This window comes from Cyprinus carpio, chromosome B7 (assembly GCF_018340385.1).
Source record: "Cyprinus carpio isolate SPL01 chromosome B7, ASM1834038v1, whole genome shotgun sequence".
Taxonomy (NCBI): domain Eukaryota; kingdom Metazoa; phylum Chordata; class Actinopteri; order Cypriniformes; family Cyprinidae; genus Cyprinus; species Cyprinus carpio.
The window spans coordinates 39,198,488-39,218,119 of NC_056603.1; the positions used below are offsets into that span (position 1 = coordinate 39,198,488).

The window sequence follows — 19,632 nt, forward strand, 5'->3', positions numbered from 1 at the left end:
AGTATTCTCGTCGCTTCATAATGTTACGGTTGAACCACTGATGGAAGATGGACTATTCTGAATTTTCTGGACCTTGACAATGTAATTTACTTGGCAGTCTATGGGACAGTCACAAGCCTCCCGGTTTTCATCCAAAATATCTTAAATTGTGTTCTGAAGACGAACAAAGCTTTTACGGGTTTGGAAGGACATGGGGGTAAGTGATTAATGACAATTTTCATTTTGGGGTGGAGTATCCCTTTAAGCTTCTGCAGTGAGGTTGAGTTCACATTTACCATATTTGATCTCTAGTAGATTTAGAATAAACAGAATAATTTCAAAGATTAATTGAAAATCTTATAGGTTTGGAACAGCATGAGGGTGAGTAAGGTACCCCATTATTGGATTTATAATGCCATAAACATACCCTATAAGAAATGTCTGAATGCAATTCACAAGGGACAGTTCTGATATTTTGGGTTGGTTATGAGTGCAAGATAATGGCAAATGCAAACGTGACACAATTCAGCCCTCAAAGTGTTCAATAAACAGCCTCCTATCAATCTGCCAAGCATTTCTGACTTCCTTAAAATGTTCTTACAGCGCTTTTTGACAGTTTCACAGACACATGAAGTTTTTCTTCCAGTACATCACAAATGCTGATAGTGCTGATGGCATATCAGACAACGTGTCTATCAGCACTATAGAGCACTAGGGCGAGTGTGGAAAAGATGAATGAAAATGCCAGATTATGCTAGACTGACAGAAATATTCCACTAATATTCCGTCTTTTCTTCTTGGTGGAAGGAATCTTGGCACAGAAAGAGAAGAGTCATTCTCTAAGGTTACAAATGCTGGATTCTGCAGAAAAAAACCTGAGTGACTTAGATTTGACAAACTGCAATTGACATATTGAGAGAGTGGATTGGCAGTACATCAGTATGAAATTGGCCAACTGGACGGGGTTGTAAATAAATTTAAAGATATGCTCAGTAATTTGCTGATTAAAAAAGTTGTACACTTTTTTTGGTATTGTGTTTAAAAGTAGAGTAGATAAAGAAGTTATCTGTTTCTGTTTCTTCTGAAAGACAAAAACATTAGCACAAACATATTATTTATACATTGTTCATGGAAAGTTTTTTTCTGAAACATTTATTTTTTATTTTGGTCTGATTTTTTATTTTTTTATGTTACTCCTTGTTTTAGAAAGCATCTTACTCTTAGGTTGTAGGTTGTAGTTGGTATTTTTTCTATTATGACATTTTTATTGTTGGACTTTGTTTAGAGGACAGCAGAGAATTGACAAGAAACATTTACACTGTTGTCAAAGCAGCCCAGATCCAGTCCTGCTACTCCACCAATGCACAGCCACCAAACCATGTAACTCAGCCATTATCCTACTGCTTCCCAGGCACTGCCAGGTTGGAAAAAAACCTGCTTGGTGACTGCACACCTACAAAGCTCTGCTTTCTCACACACTATTGCCTCACAGACTCAATACATTATGTTTCTATGAAAGAAATCCTGAGAGAATCCTTTTAGTACTTTGAAAAATAATGTGCCGCATGTCCTAGAGCTGTTCATTTAAGCAAGTCCTTCCCTTAACATTATTACCATCTTGTTTTTGCTCTGCTACGAGATCTGCTATGTGCACAATTTGATTTAGCCAAGTAGGACATGTTCCTATATCAACATCATTTGTTATTCCTGAGACAACAATCCTATTGAATAATCATAGCCCAACCCGAGTGTACAAAATGGTCAACTGAAATATTGGTGCGGCTGATGAACTGGCCAATATTTGGGATTTTTTTTTTATTATTATTATCAAGCTTTAATCTATATTTTAAGATTATTAAAATCTGTGTTTTATGATTAAGAAAATTATATTCAGAGCTTTGATGACAGCTATGACATTCCACACGGAAGTTTCTGTTCGCATCGGAGTCAGATCCGGCATTTTTGAAGGTGAAACCGCTAGAAAACGGGTCCCAGAGTGGATAAATCTGGTCTTTGCGTTTTCGTGTAGACAAGATATGACGTCATGAGCCCACGTTTCACCCATAGTCAGACACCTCTAAAACAAAAAAACCCACACACTGAAATCCCTGTTTATTATCATTTGTTTAACCAGATTAATAACTTAATGTTCCATGTGTTGTATAATGATAAAGCATAGTCCAGCTCCCTTTTTAGTGTATCTCTGTGCAGTAGCCACACTTCTATGTTTACTCACAGTTTTGTGTTAGCAGGGTTTCGTGTGGACGCAGATTTCTTGAGACGAGGGGAAAAAAAAAATCGGGATAGTTGGCTTTGTGTGGTACAATACATCAAGTTGCAGTAGCAAAACAATTTTATGTAAAAATATGGTACAATACATGCGTGTGGTCTAATGATAAAGCAGCAAGCTGCAGTAGCACTTCTATCACAATTATGAAAACCTTAAATATCTATCAAGTATTTAATTCCACAAACTAGCGCCCATCCAGTGAGATCTTCCTCTAAAGAGCACACTGTCTCAGCCTGAAGAAAACCTCTAAAAATATTGTGATGGTCCAACTGTGAGATTGACAGCAGCTGATCTGGGCCATGTGAACTCACTAAAACCACACAAAAGAACAACTTTCAATTAAAGCCCAGTGTTCTATATTTAATTAGCTGCTTTTCATGACTTTATATTCACTCTCTCTGTATTGTTAGTTTGGTCTTATTGTGAGAAAATGCATATGTGAAATTATGCAAAAAAAATTTACCAAAACTTACAGTATAATGTCAATACAATGATGACTGAGAGCTGAACGTTCCTCAAAAGCCTGATGTAATATTTGTTCTCCTATTAACATGAAAAAATAAATTATTGTTATGTGATCATCTAGGATAGGGCCACACATAAAAAGCAATATATTGGTAATTTTGTGCCATTTGCTAATAAAACTCTTTTCAGTCAACCACTAATCCTAAAGCTGTATCCAAAGCATGGATGATATAACTTCCAAAACAAGCAAGGATGTTTTTCCAGAAACATGTCATACTTGGGTAGATCACATTAAGCATGTCAGATCCGATACTAGTTGTTTTGTGTCGTAGTTGTTCAGTAATGTTGCAATTATATTCATGAAACCCCAGGAAATAAATGACAAACAAGTACTACAGAGTTTTGCGTGAGGTACATTAGTGATTCATGGCTTTGTTGAAGAATAGAGGTGGTGGCATCTGAGTTCAGACGTAATTAAGCATGAAAGATATATCACAGATGTCACCCCACTCTGTAAGAATATGTCATCTGTTTCTTCAAATTTGCTAGCACAAAAAATGAGGCCAATTTTCTGAACAGAAACACAAGCACTGATAGTATCCCCAATGCTAAAACTGTTTATTTTAGAGGCCTCTGTGTTTCAGCGGAGGTGCTGCGGTGCAAAAACAAACAGCATTTAAGCATCTTTTGGATGAATACCTAATGAACTCCAGTCAGGGCAACAGAAAACATGAAATTACGTTTATTTGTATGTTTAGATTTGCATTCTAAGAGCAGAGAGGGTTGTTGGAGGCGCTGATTCCACATGGACCTGCTGCTGCTTGCCTTCTACTGCAGTGACCTTTTTGAATCAAACAGGATTCAGAGCATAAAGTAGAGCTACCGGCTATGCAAAAGTAAAGAAAAGAGAAAGAAGAAAGAAAACAGAGGGCATTGCAAGAAAAGTTAAAGACTGTGATGTTGTGGCCCTATCGGTTTGCCTACAATATGTTGTGCTGCATAAACACATTTGGGCTTTGTTCCAAAACTGTTGAAAAATGAGCAGCCTCACTATGTACTGTCTATATAGGCAGCTGCTTACCATAGCAGTGTTAAGACAAAATAAAACCCCATTAGAGACTGATCTGAAATGCTCTCCAGTCTCCACAACACACTCACATGATATTTATTAGAAAATCAATACTTTCAGCTAGTTTGCTGTTAGCATATGTTGCTACGCTAACAATGCAATACAAGCACAATACACAAAAGACCTGTGTCCCAATTTAGTGGCTGCATCCTTCGAAGGCTGCATTCAAAGCCTGGAATGCAACAATGGCTTTCACGTTTCAAAGGCTCCTTTGAATGCAGCCTCAAATATATATCAAATATCTGGCCATGAAGGATACAGTAGATGGATCTTTCCCGACCTAGACAATCCCAAGATTCAGTGCGCAATGCACACTGCTGATGAAAGAATTATTGTTGAGAGAAAATGCCAGATACTTTTAAAGGTAAGTACTGGGTTTTAGCTTAAATATCTAACAACACAAATGTCACAAAAAATACTTTAAAGTGATTTAAATGCTGATTCATATCTTACTAAGATGCAATTTTATAGATCATACTTTTTACTATGTAAATACATGGACAAAGATAAACATATTTAGAAAGGTTGTGAAGCCTGTTTTTCTTTCAGACTGTTGAATATAACTTTTAAGTCCAGCACAAACCAAGGTTCAGTCCAATCTTTGCAGCCTTTGTTCCCTGACGTTTTGTTTTATCCAGTGTTTGATTCATTGCAGGTTCTTGTTTAGGTCTATCTGTAGTGTTCCTTTACATGTTTATGCACATTCATACACTTCAAAAATGCCATTGACTGTTAACACACTAAAATAGATTGAAGTGCATATATTTAAATACAGTGAAGAATATAGAGTATACCCAAGTTGCATCGTACTATGGTAGTTTTCCTACCTACTGTTTAAAATAGCCTTTGTGTCCGGAACATGGCTATGATGCCTAAAATGTAACCTAGATAGGCAGCTTACTAAGGTTTGGAACAGAGCCATGGTCAGAATTTTATTTTCTGCAAACGGTGCCGCTGCGCCATTCACTGCCCTCAGCTTTCTCAGCGTATTATAGAAAAGAGCTTGTTTAAATCTCAACCCGTATTCAACACATATCTGACCTGTGTCAGTCAAGGAGGCTTAGGGGAATTGACGGGTCACTTGGATTCCTGCCACTAGAGATGCTGTTATGTTTGGAGACAAATCTGAAGCTCTGGTCTCAGCCTGTGGCTATGATGGGCTAACAGACTTCAGCAGTACTAAGAAGTAAGGTTGCTAGTCACAGATTGGCAGCTAAAGTTTTGACTTAATACTAGAAAGCATCAACAATAGAAAATGTAAACTGACCGCTCACAATATGAATACAGTTAACAGTAAACTATGTTTCAAGCACATTCATAATACAAAATGGATCATACAACAAAAATCTGTAAAAATACAAATCTGAGAGGCATGAGTTGTATATTCAGCTGCCCTCAGCAAATGGTTTCAGAAAGACTCAGTAACAATCGTGCAATATTTCACACTTATAAATGTGATTATGCAAACATGCTCACAATCCAAGTGGAACTGATGCAACTAAAGTGAAACGTTGTGGCTTCAAAAGGCTCCCCTCTAAATAGTTTGGCACTTATAAACGTATTAAATAATTAACTTTTTTATAACATTCCATGCAAAGCCATCATCCGTCTCAACTCTCAGTGTGTCCAGGATGGACAGGATGGACAGATGATCTGCAGTGCTGAATAACAGAATGTTCTCATCTGAAAATCACTTCAAAACCAAGAAAAAAAGACTAGTGGATGAATAAAGAAGCATCTGTAGAACTCATAAGTGCAGTATTTTAAAATCTTCATCAATGTAACAACTACCTATGTAGTTTAGTTGTAAAAAGATTTCTTTAGATGTGTCAACTTAATAAAAAGTTATATTCCAATAGTTCATTTTTTGGCTTTAAGTATTACATGCTTCACCTCATGTTTTCATCTGCTTCATTTCTGTGCCTGCTGTTAAAGTGAGCAAATGAAACTGAACCAAAAAAATAAAGAATAAAAAATATAATAATTATATAGTGTAGGTGTATTGAAACTCAAAAATACTTTAATCCAACACAACTTCACATGGTATAATGATTAAAAACTCCAAAAATCAAGTTACCATTTGGTTATTTTCAGTATTATTTACTGGACCCCTTTTTTTTCTTCTTCTTTTTTTTTTTCTTTTTTTTTTTTGCAGTCATGTATCAGTGCTGGAAAGAAAGGCTTTGAGTATTTATTTAAAATGCACAAATGCTGCTCAAGCCAAAATCATTAAAGCACATTTATCCCTGAAGCGCCTAGATATCTAATCACAAACAGCTGTAATGAGGTTGGAAGACGTTCTATGAAGCAATTCCCACTTGGATTCAAAGCTGAGATGCTCAGAGAGATTGGCATCATTCTGTTTGGTGAATACACCTTGTGGAAAACCTGATAAGACATCTCAAGTGATTATGTTGTATTTTCTGTAGATAAACGTCCCCATGCTTAAAATGGTTATTTGTCATTTTAGACGCTTGGCTGAAAACTTCAAGATTTAGAAAGGCATTAAGAGGTACAGATGTTTGTCCAGTCTTTACTCACAGATGAACTGTTATCATCTGCAAACATCATTCAGCAGATTCTGAATGAGAGCAAATTGAGGTTAAATGAGAGACAATTTGTATACATGTAATTGAATGCACTAAGTATTCTTCTATTGTTTCAAGAACTAAATCAAACGGGACAGAATCTGACATGAAATCCTGTACTGAGAGTTTCTGGAAATGACTACTTGAGTACATTTCATGCTCCAGGATGTTCAACGCCTTCACTGTAATTTCAAAACAAGCAGTTCAATTGTCATCAAACAGTGTAAACCTGTGGGTGATCATCACGCCTATTTACAGCTTTCATAATCTTTCTTGTTGAGTCACAAGACAGCACTGCTCTTTACTTTCCTTTAAAGGAATAAGCAGTCAAACAGCCATAAAGTGACATGCCTCTGAGGAATACGTCTGATACATTGTAAACGTTAAAGCACAAAAGCTATAAATGAAAGACTGCTTGAAAGGGATAGTGCAAGAATTCCTGTAAATAACAAAGTTACAAGACATACAAAAGGCATGGTGCGTTTGTTGTCATTTTGGGGCTTGGCGGCCCAGATCCCCATTTGTTTTCATTAAATGGAAAAGAGTGACCAGTACATTCTTCAAAATTTCTCCTCATGTTTGACACAGAAGAAAGAAAGTCTTACAGGTGGAATGTCATGTGGCTCAGTAAATGATGGTTATTCCTTAAAAACAGCCCTGTGAACAAGGAAACCTTTTGGTGTGAATATCAATCTATGTATGGTGACCCTGAAAAACCTATTTAATGTCCACCAGCAATCAATAATTTTATCTTTGTTCATAAACTCATCTTTGTTCATAAAATTACATATGTAAACTTTTCCACATGAAAATAATTTCTTTGTGACTTATATTGGCTTACACACTTACCTCATTTAGTATTTGCAGATCTATGAATATGCAAATTAGTCCCCGCCTCTACTCAATCACGCCAGCTCAAACCTGCTCCACTTTCACTCAGTTAGCAGAACTAAATGCTGTAGTAAATGCTACACAATGGCAGTGACAATCTTGGATTAATGTTATTCATTGCAGTTGCAAGAATGAATCCATGAGTGAATGTATTTAAATTCTGAATGGATTATAGCCTAGAAAGCATTCAAAGCACGCTCCCCTTATAATTACTGAAAAGCTGTCACTCATCTAGGTGCATCGTGATCTCATTCCATTATAATCAATGAAGATCTACACTGCACAATTATTCCCTTACTTAAATCGTGTCTACACCTTTTTTGTTACAATGAAAGGATTCGCGACTGTGCAGAGCTCAGGGTCACACTTTATTTTAAGATCCAATTATTGCTATTAACAAACCATTAACTATAACTTTTGCCTTAATAAACTACTAATTGTCACAAATCCTGTCCGTGGTCTTCCGTCTGCTTGCCACCAGAGGTCATTTTCCTATTATGTTGACTCTCACACTACACAGACTGTTACATGTCACCCCAGACTACATTTCCCATGCTCCACTTCACTGATTACACTCACACCTGCAACCAATTACACACACAGGCCCCAACCATCATTTAGGGCAGAATATTGTTTGCGCTTATCACTACGTCAGTGATAGCTACATTACGGAGCCTGTATTCTAGTCTAGTTCAGTCTAGTGATGGGAGAAACTAACCATTTCGAAGCTTCGAATCAATTGAACCAATTGCTTCACAAAATGATTCACTGTTTCGAAGCGCTCAAAATACATCACGCTGGTGAGGCCTGCTGGTCAAAACTGTTTAAATGCAACAAAGACTCATGCATAAAAACAGCTTTTACAAACCCAATGAAAACGCTTTCTTAAAAGTATAATATATTAAATGCAATCAAAATAATAAAATACCATTAGAAATTAAGTGTCTTTATAATAGGACAATGCATATTTAAAATAATTATTATTAATTAGCAAGGGCTTGTTTTGTTTGTTTTATGGAGAGCTTGTATAAACAGGCCAGTAAGAGACTAACTACTACTCATCCTTTTAATTACACAAATGTCTCATTAAAAATGTCTGCAAACTGATCAAACTGAACTGAGATCGTATAACCAGACGCTGATGCAGTGGTCTCAGTGAACTCGCATGATTCACGGGTTCACAGAGATCGCCCCCCTAACGCAACCTATGGAAATTTCAAAAAAGTTATGAGGTAACAAAGCCTCATTTACTGAAATCACATGACTTTGGCATTTTGATACACGCTCCGAACCACTGTTTTGAAACAACTGATTTGTGAAGAATTCGAAGCTTCATGAAGCATTGTTTCAAAAGTGGCCATCACTAGTTCAGACTTGTTCCTTGATTGCCTGTTCCTCATGTCTTGATCCTAGCCTGGTTACCTCGTCTTGTCTGTTCCCTGCCTGTCTTGGACTTTAGCCTGTCTTGGATTATCCCTTTGTCTCACCCTTTCAGATACTGTTTGCCCCTTGTGTGGACTATAGCCTGTCTGTTGGATTTCCCATTGGCCTTACCCTCTGGAGCATGTTCGCTGTCGATATATCCACGCCTGTCTCTGGATTACTCTTTGTCTTGCCCAAGCTATATCTGTTTACTGGTGTTCGACCCTGCCTGTTTTTGACCATGTCTTTGAATAAAGCTTTGCATTTGGATCCGTACATCTCGTCTCGCTCGCTCCGTAACACTAATTTGCTACTTATTAATAGTTAGTAAGATAGTTGTCAAGTTTAGGTGTTGGGTAGGATTAGGAATGTAAAATATGGTCATGCAGAATGTGTGCTTTATAAGTACTAATAAACAGGTAATATTTTAATAACAGGCATGCTAATAAGCAACTAGTTAAAAGTAAGAACTGGTCCTTGTATTAAAGTGTTACCGATCTCATCACTGAACAAAACTGTATGAGCGATAGATAGATAGATAGATAGATAGATAGATAGATAGATAGATAGATAGATAGATAGATAGATAGATAGATAGATTAGATAGATAGATAGATAGATAGATAGATAGATAGATAGATAGATAGATAGATAGATAGATAGATAGATAGATAGATAGATAGATAGATAGATGACTCCCTCAGTGGCATTCATCAGTATTATTTTAACAACGTGATGATAAAGCTTAGAGCACAGGCGATTAAAATGCATTTGGGTGGCATACAGATCAGTGGTAATCAGTTATTATCTATAAATCCCTAGCTAAAAATAAAAAGATGAGACAAGCTGATAATCAAGCATATCTGTATCAAGTGCATTTCTTCCCTTCCAGCTGCACAGCGGTGAATAGCGCTGCATGAGCCCGTGGAAAAGACAGTGAGCTCATTTCAAGCGTATGTCTCTTAAGTTCAGAGAGTGACTGACTTCCTTTAGCTGTGCTTACTCAGAGATACTGTGCACCCGCTTGGCTCTGTCTTAATTAATGACTAATTACATCCCATTGCTTCTAATTAGAATCACAAATTCAAGAGTGAAGAGGACAGAAAGCGAGTCTGTGGCTGTCTGAATCACAGGCATCATCTGCCGCTTCTCTCCTCTTATTCTTACTTGCTAAAATAAGAAACAGAAAACATGTTCTCTGCTAATCTCTTTTGCTTGTTTTGACAATCCCAGAAGACTAATTTAGGACTAAAATGTATTAAAAACAAAATGATACAAAGGTAAATAATAGACCTGGAAATTAATGGCCTACATTTTTTTTACATGCTTAATAATAAAGAAATAATCCATTTAAGGTCAGGCCTAACCATAATTTTTCTAGGTTAAGGTGGTTTTAGGCACTGTGCGTCATGCCCAACAACACCCCTAAGCCCTGGTAAAGTCACGATTACACACAGCTGCTTGATTTTATAAAACAGCAATAACAGCATTATATAAAAAATGTTTTCAGTAAAAATCACAAAAAATAACCTATTAACTATCACTATTAGCCTGCTGCATGTGATACTGTTGACATTTTTTTTTGTTTTAAAAGAATATAAAAAACACCAAGGCTACATTTATTTGATTAAATAGTCAGAAAAATTACTACATATTAAAATGATTCTATTTTAATATATTTTGAATTGCAATTTATTCCTGAGATGCAAAGCTGAATTTTCAGTCTCATTACTCTGGTCTTCAGTGTCACATGATCCTTAAGAAATCATTGTAATATGCTAATTTGCTTGATTGTTATCAATTTATTAATAATAGTTCCTATTATTTTGAATGTTGAAAACAACAAGTTTTTTTTTCTTCTTTTTTTCTATTTAATATTTTTGTGGATTCTTTGATGAATAGAAAGTTCAAAAGAACAAAATGTATTTGAAATATAAATCTTTTGTAACATCATAAATTATTTTCTGTTTTAACTATTCAATGTATCCTTAATGAATAAAAGTATTAATTTCTTTTTCTACACTGAAGAAGGCTGATAGCTGAAATGTCTTTTTTCTTTTCTTTTTTTTTCATGTTATCCCCTTTTTTATCCCCTGCTTAAATTCAATAAATATTATTTAGAGTGCAGACCTCACTAAGAACAACTTTTTATCGATATGCAGTGACTTCGCTTTTAAGGGGACAAGTGAACCCAAAAATGCTTGCTTGATTCTGATAAACCAACTTTTGTCGTTTGTCCCAGTACCATGACAAGCAAAATATTTATAGTTATGATGTGTTTCCTCAAAGCGCTCTCAAAGGCAGGCGGTGACTGTGCTATATAGTGAAACATGACCTCAATTTGCACCAGCGTGCCAAATGTTCCTCCTGCTCCTATGGGAGTTTGGATACAAATTCCTAAATAAGAAAATTTGCACTTGTGCATTTTTTCGCAGTGTGGTGGACCCTGATATCAGCAGGTTACTTTCTCTATTAGAGATACAGTCGACATTGCAAAATAAGGTTGACTTCGGTGATAGCATGTTTTGACTCTCTTTAAGCTTTCCAAGCATACTGTCTTTGCACATGGATAAATATTTAATGAACTGGATTTTTTTAGTCCACACGACTGTGTTAAATCTGGGTTGAACAGACATGCAAATCCAATCGCTTTAGAGCACTATAATTAATGCAAATTTTTATTTTGTTTACATCAAGGTATGTTTACTCCGTCCTGTTTTTTGTAGTTAGGTCAAATTGTTTATTCCAAGAAAATCACATGCACGGCACAAAACAAGTAGGTATTTGCATTGTGCTGCTTTAATTCGAACCTATTCAAATCATCTCAGCATGAAAGCTTTTGAGATACTGTAGCATAACCTTCATTGTGCATGAGTGTGCACTTAGAATGAAGAGAAGGAATATACTGTAGTGTATTTTTACAGAATTCAATCAAGAAGACAAGCAGGCAGAATAAAAGCATTTGTCTTGCACAATACAATCAAAACCGAACAGCATTACTGCTGTAGTTATGACTACAGATGGAAAAACCCATTTAAGGCTTATACCCCTGAATGACCTGTTTTAAAAGGGTAACAGATCAGCCAGATAAAATGGTTGGTTTGATTTTTGCTGTAAAGTTCAAGGCAATGAACACTTGCAGAGGAAATGAAGCAAGCAATTCTATTCATGAAGTCTTAATGTGTCACTCTAACACACAATTACACTCAAGAGTGGCTTCTGATTATATTAGATGTATAGTACACACTGGCTATTGCTGTTTTTCTTTATCATTCATAAATTTTATTTTTTTTAAAAATGACCCTTATGACTGGTTTTGTGGTCCAGGGTCATATTATAGTTTACAGAAATAAATATTAGAGCAAAACACAAGAGCTGAATAGGGCAACATTTTTTACTAATACATAGCAGCATACTTTCCCCAGCTGATTAATCACAGTAAATTAAGGTAATTGTTTTGTGCTACAAGTTTTCTGAAATGTTATGTTGAAATATGCAAATGAGGCACTATCTAATTAAATATACACTAATTTGCATAAATCCGAGAACAGAAATCAAAACAAGTTCAAAGCCAAGTTAAAAATTCTGACATATTAAAGTTTTAGGTTTTTACAGAGGGGATTTTGGATCTCTTTTTATCATTCCACAATCAGAAAATACTGTCAACAGCCAGAAAAATATAAAATAAAAAATGCATTGTTCCATGTTTGCAGGAATAAAATGTAAAATACATATCAGGCTAATTATATATCTGTTAAAAACCTTCAGAATATAGATAGAAATAGAAAGAAAGTGTGAAGTATGGTGCATGTACTGTATGTAAATGCTACTGAAGTGGAGAATTCTGACTCAAAAATGTAATTTTGAGAAAAAAGTATGTTAAATAAAGTATTTTCAATAGTCTGAAAATGAATCAAGTTATGAAAGCAAAATAGCCTAAAATCTCAAAATTGACCAGTGCATGAAAAAACAATGGTTTTGCCTCAAGGTTTTATTAATTAGTAATGCACTCGTATTATTTCTGGCCGATCATAATGTGATGATTTACTAAAGAGAAAAATGTTGTTAAATTATTTGTATTTTTAAAGATTAACTTTCTGTCAGCATTATATGGCAACAAAGTGTAATGTACATATAATAATACGAGAAATAAGCAGCACAATTAAATATCGACCAATAAGCATCGATTAAAAAGTCTAATACTACTAGGGGTTATTTCAGAAGAAACTGAGATCTAGAATATTTTGCATCTGACACAGATTTATTTGACAAGGCCAGATTTACCATATGGGCATTTGGACACGCATCCAAGGGCACTATGTCCAAAGGGGGAACCATGTAGGGCCGAAAGAATGTTTTCAAATAGCATGAGATACAGAACGATGCCTGTTGAATCCACCAAACCAACACTGCACAGTGATGAGGGGGCACCCAGATTGGGGCGTCCAGCAGGGACAGCGGCATCTTATTAGATTGAATAAGACTGTGGTGCTTCATCATGCTAAGTTACAGAACATCAACTTATACAAAACACACTGAGAGACCACAGTATAAAACCCAGTAACTACCTAATTTACTAGTTTTTTTCAAATGCCAAGCGAGTTAAAGCACTATAAATTCAAGCACCTACGTGTGGCGTGTGAGCTGTACTGATTAATAGCCTGTCTTTCTGGATCAGAGGCTTTGCCGTGTCTTTGTTTAACAGAGCTCATTGCGATTATCACAGGATAAACCCTCCAGCACGGCCATAAATCAGCCCTGCCGTGCCTCCTCACTCACACAGCCATCTGTCAGTCAAAAGGACAGTTGAGGGCAACTTGAAAAAGTTCGAGTCTCTTCCGAGGGGTGCCAAATACAACATCTCGGCTGTGTTTCCATGCCTTTCTGTTGAGGTAATTAACCCCAACCCGCTGCTTATTAGAGGAGACTCATAGGGAGCAGAGGATGAGAGGAAATAAGAAATCACAGCTTCTCAAAGAAGCAAACGCAGTCCGTTTGACTCTTTTCAGATCACGCTGCCATCAAACCATTCCATAACATACATTCCTACACAGCAGTTAGGTAATGTTCCTAAATAGGCCATTCTTTAAAATACACCTATTAAGCTTCAGAGAAAAATTTACATTTCCAAGCATCTGTAGATTTCTATAACAAACTTTTACATTAACCTGAATAATAATATTGGCTGCATAAATATTCATATGTCAAATCTGAATAAAGACAGACAAAAACTAGAACTAGGCTGCTTGTCATTACCATCACATCTCAACTTCTTAAATAAGTTCCAACGAGACCTGCTTTTCCGCTGGCAGTTCTGTCTGTTGCAACAAGGCATTTTTTTAATGAGAAAACTGTAAGAGTTTCAGTTTGTTAAAAAATAAAAAAATAAAAATTTTAATAAGGTGTTTCTGATAACCAAACAAATCAGCCTACATATGAAATTCCATTACTACTGCTAATTGATGTAGGCATTTTTAAAGAGACAGGTGGTAATATCATAAATAATTTCTAGACTAGCTAGACACATTCTCTCCATTGTGTTCATGCACTTGAATTCAGTGCAGACAAACCGGAAATATGAAACAATGAACAAACAATGGTGAGAATTCATCAAGCTAGCCAACAAACCCGCTGAACAATTGGACTAACATTTAAATGCCAAGTACAAATATGATGGGAATTTTTCTTGGTGTTGGTGTTCCTATAATTTCTAATAAAATATGCTGACATAAATACTAAAAATATTAAATATTTTATTACATCCCAATGTGAATAAAAGCTGGAAAAGTTTAATCTATGACGTTTTGTCAAGTGACCCCCAAAAAATGTAATTAATGTGCTAGGACATGAATTAGTTAAGTCCAAAATATTATTGTATTATTTAAGCAATTAATTATTGTTTATTGTTATTATTATCATTATTATTTACTAGATAACAACCACCTGTGATCTAGAGATAAACAATCCGTATCGATAAAATCCATGTCTTGCTTTTTTTTTTTTTTTTTTAAACCATGTCCCATTATGGAATTTCATATTAACTTCAACATTACAGTTAGAAAACAAAGGCTTTTCTGTTCTACTTCAAAGAAAACAGTTTTTGTCATAATAATAGTGGGATCTAAAAAAATTCAATTCCTCCTCCACAACAGAAGTTACTATTCCTGCTTCATCTGCCACAGAATTTTATTCTTGAGCACCTATGAAATGCTATTTTCTTGATTTGTTTTTGCACACAGTGCAGTGCTTTGCATAAAAGCTAAATGCAAATGGTATGAGAGCAGATAAACCGAATGTTATGAGCTGAGAATCTGTTCGCTTCACTTCGCTCCTCTACACAATGTAACAACACAATTGAAAGAGGGACTAAGTGATTCTGTTGTTCTTTCTCTTTGGCTTTCAGCAGAAAATCCACTACAGCGCTAAAGAGCTGCTGTGCTGAAGCGTGCTGCATTTTCATCAAGTTGAGGATGACAGGGAGATCAGGCAGGCCATCCTCCAGGCTGTTTGTACCAGGTGGTAGAGCCACAGCTGGCATGTACCTCTTCCACATAAATCATTCATTCTGGAAAACACTTGTATGCTACAGAGAAAGAGGCAGTGTAAAGTCTGCGGTGATGAAGTTTAGAACAACCTTGTGGTCAGTACTGTATCGTAAGATACAGATTCACCCCTTTAAAGTGTACTACAGTCATCCTCCCTTTGGAAAATGAATGTACTTAAAGGAACAGTTCATCCAAAAATAAAAATTTGCTGAAGATTTACTCATCTTCAGGACAGTCAAGATGCAGATGAGTTTGTTTCTTCATCAGAACATGTTTGGAGAAATTTAACATTACATCACTTGCTCACCAATGGATGCTCTGCAGTGAATGGGTGCCGTCACAATGAGAGTCCAAACACCTGCTAAAAACATCACAATAATCCACAAGTAATCCACACCACTTCAGTCTATAAATAAGTGTTTTGTGAAGTGAAAAGCTGGGTCTTTGTAAGAAACAAATCCATTATTAAGATGTTTTTTTTTCATTTGAAACTGCTGCTTCTGGCTAAAATACAAATCTTCTGTCCATAATATTGCTTTCTCCAGTGAAAGAGTTAGTTCATCTGAATTAGGAGAGAAATATGCTCAGATCAAACACTGTTTATAAGTGAAAGCAGTCCAAAACTGTTCTAAAAAAATTGGTCTTTAGACAACAGGAATTGGACTTTTTCCACTGGAGAAGCGTTATTATAGATTATGGACTGCTATTTTGGCCAGATTTGTATCTTACGAACATTTTGACTTTTGACTTCACAATACATTAATTGATGGACTGGATTACTGGATTACTTGTGGAATATTGTGATTTTTTATCAGCTGTTTTGACATTCTGACGGCACCCATTCACTGCAGAGGATTCATTGTAAAACAACTGACATAATGCTAAATTTCTCCTCGTTTCATCTGAGGGTAAGTAATTTTTAGCTATTTATTTTTCATTTTTTGGGTGAACTAATCATTTTAAGTAATATTCTGAGTTCAATAAAAGTTAAGCTCAATCAAAAGCATTGTGGCATAATGTTGAATCTCACAAAAAAAGACTCATCCTTTGCTTTGTATTTTTTTTTTTTAAAGCAAAGAGCAAAAATCGAAGTCACATCAAGACATGTAAGTCAATGGGGCCAACTGATTAAAAAGCAGAAATGTGAAGTTTATTATTTTATAATACCACTTGCATTAATTCTGTTAAAATGTAAGTTTTTAAAGTTTTTAATCCATTTTTGGATTTTATGTGTTCTGTTGACATTATTACTTTTTAAGTAAAGATCAGAATTATTTTTGAGATAGTCAACACTGCAGATGCTGTCAGTTGAGATTAAATTGTACTGAACCCACAATATTACATTAAAAATCATTGTCAAACTACAAAGATCACGGTATCTCAGATAAATCTTGACAATCTCTTCCACGCAATAAAAAAATAAATCATGTGTTGTAACTAAAAAATGCTCCCTAACGCACTCTCCAAGTCCATTCCTGAAGCCCACAGCCATTGCCAAACAGCACAACGTGTCTGAGGCTGCAGCTCAGAAATGTTTGCTCAAGTAATCATCTGTAGCCGCCTCTCAGCTCAGTGAGGTTTGTTTGCGCCCTTGATTCGGATTGAGCGCTACACTGGCTGTCCGCAACCCATATCAACATACATCCAGTTAGTAACTACGACAAAATCATCTCGCTAACAATGAAGTGTGTCTTTTATAACAAAGCACAAAAGGAGGCCATTAATAAAGTTACATTAAAGACTTTTTTGAGCAATGCAAAATTTGTATTCCTTAGATATTCAGCGAAGCAGACAAATCATGCTGTGCATGCTGTTGTAGACTAATAAACCAGAAAGAGAGCAGCAAATTGCTTGTGTTTTCAGTTCTGCAACAAATTAGTGCTTTCCAAAAGAAGCTGAGAGGAACCTGGAATAAAGCTTGCGCAACAGTGAGAAACTACAAAAGCTTTATTGTTGCATACTGCTTGGCAGACGCATTTTGGGGAAGGTGGGTTAGGCTGTACTACAGTAATTATAAGAAGTAGAATCCACCATGCACTTTTTAAATAAATATTATTAAGATCACTCAAAAATTCATTAAATCATACACTCTTAAAAATAAAGGTTCCAAAATGGGATTTTGACAGCGATGCCATAGAAGAAGCATTTTAGGTTCCCCAAAACACCCTTCTGTAAAAAGTTCTAAAAAATTAATGTTAAAGAATATTTAAACAATCTAAAGAACCCTATTCCGCTATAAAGAACCTTTTGTGCAATGGAAAGCTTCCATGGAGATTAAAAGCTCTTGCAGAGATTAAGAACTTTTAATTTTTAAGAGTGTATCAAATAAATATAAGCATAAATGATGATGCAAAATCCAGAAATGTGTGTTAAGTAGTGCTGAAAGATCTGAACTACCTTTACAGATAGAAGCAATCAGCCACTTTTCATAATTAATGTTCAGCCAGTGCCAAGTTCATTAAACAAGAGTCTCCAAAGAGAGAAGAAGAGGAGTTCGCAATCATCAATGGTCTTTGTGAATCTGCCAGATCGCAAATTGGAGGTCACACCTGCATAAAAGTGTCATTAACAATAAGGCAAGGTGCAATCAACCTGATTTGAACAGGACCGGACAGATGTACAATTGGTATTCAGGTCATGATGATGAAACTCTATAGATTTTTTCTGTTTAGCACATGAGTGGAAGATACTCTCCACAATGGACTGCTATTTCTCTCACCCGAGGTCATGTCTGTTCACAGTGCAGACAAAAATTTACCATGGTAACCAAGGTGTCTACCAAAAAGTTACTATAGCTACCGTCACAACAACAAAACATACAGTAGTACAGCCCACTACTGTATAGTATGTCTACATACTTTTTGTAAATATTTGTAATTTTGTATGTCATTTATTTTTGTGATGACAGTGCCTGCTAATATAAGATTACTACAGTATTTTGATGAAAGCTACAGTTATTAAACAGAAAATTCTGCACAAAATGACAATGCTTCTTACACTGCTTTAAGTATATGCCATATAGATATGGGTTTTTTAGTGCAATAATTGCAGTGCATTTGGTAGGTAACTGTGGTTACCATGGTAAGTCATTGTGAAGGTGGTCATTTAGTTGCATTACCAATGAAAGGGATTTCTATATAAATGCAACAATTTGTGCCTCTGCATCAGCAATAAAATATCATTAGTTACATAAGATTATTTTTTGCTGAATTTGTGTTTCTCGGCTATTTTTCATTTTCTCATATAGGAAAATAATTCACGAAAGGGATATAACATAGCATATAGTGTTTAATGGTGTGAAAAAAGATATATATATATATTTTTTTTTTTTTTTTTGTTGTTGTATTTTTTTTTTTTTTGTCTATCAGCTCTTTGGCCTGTCTCAGGCCTTGTAGCCAATTATTGGACCAGTTTTTGATTATTTTAATTAGTTGTATTTATTTATTTGATGTTTGCACTGTTGACTGCATCAAACTCAAAATGTAATTTTATTTATTTCATAAAATCCGTCTAATTCATTCTAATGTTAATGCTTATTTAAGCACCCTTATTTAATCAACATTTGTTAACAAATGCGCTTATGGTCTATTTTGTCATCTTTTTGTGGACAGCTCAATTTTGGCACAAGATTTGTGCTGAATTTATGGTTTGCAGCTCTATTTCTCATAGTTTTACAGAGTAAACTTCCTTTCTAACGTAGCATTTGTACGCACAGTAATTAAACAGACATTCGTCTTACCTTGTATGTGCTGATTAACTACATTCTCCAGCCGATCCAGTCGCTCTATAATCCGCAGAGTTTCTCCTTTCCTGTCGCCGTCCAACTTTTTGGCTGGGACAGGCATCGGCACTTTGATGTACACATTAGCGATGTAATTAGTCACCCATCCGACGTACAAAAGACACACGATGTTGGTCATGCCACTTAGTATCACACACGTAGACACCAAAGTTTTGGTTCTCCTGGTGCAAGCCATTCCGACATCCCTCCATATAGAGTCCGAGACACAGCGGACAAGTGCGCCTGTCCTCAACTCTGTATGTGCTCCGATGGAGAATCACGCGCCTGACGCAAACACTACAGTCCGCGCTTCATTCTGTTCAGCTCTGACAGATTCCAACGACTTGAAAAGGGCAACTATCGTCTTGTTCCAACATGAAGCGCCGCGTCCTCCATCTACAGCTGCGAGCAGCGGTATAGGAAGGAGAGCGAAGGTGCGCGAGTATGTGTGTGGTTTGATCCTGAGCCTGTTGACCAATGAGAGGAGCTGTAATCTATGGGACCAATTGCACAATGATCCAGTAACAGTAAGGAGGTGCTAT

The 19,632-nt window shown here is 35.9% G+C and overlaps 1 protein-coding gene across 1 annotated transcript in view; it reads right to left on the reverse strand.

Moving 5' to 3' along the window:
* Positions 1-19,367, reverse strand: part of LOC109047447 (polypeptide N-acetylgalactosaminyltransferase 18-like) — a 99,770-nt gene extending 80,403 nt beyond the window's left edge. Inside the window, exon 1 of the mRNA XM_042728604.1 lies at positions 19,049-19,367. Coding sequence (XP_042584538.1) covers positions 19,049-19,286 — 238 coding nt within the window. The 5' untranslated portion in view covers positions 19,287-19,367. The remainder of the gene's footprint in view (positions 1-19,048) is intronic.
* Between the last annotated feature and the right edge of the window lie 265 nt (positions 19,368-19,632).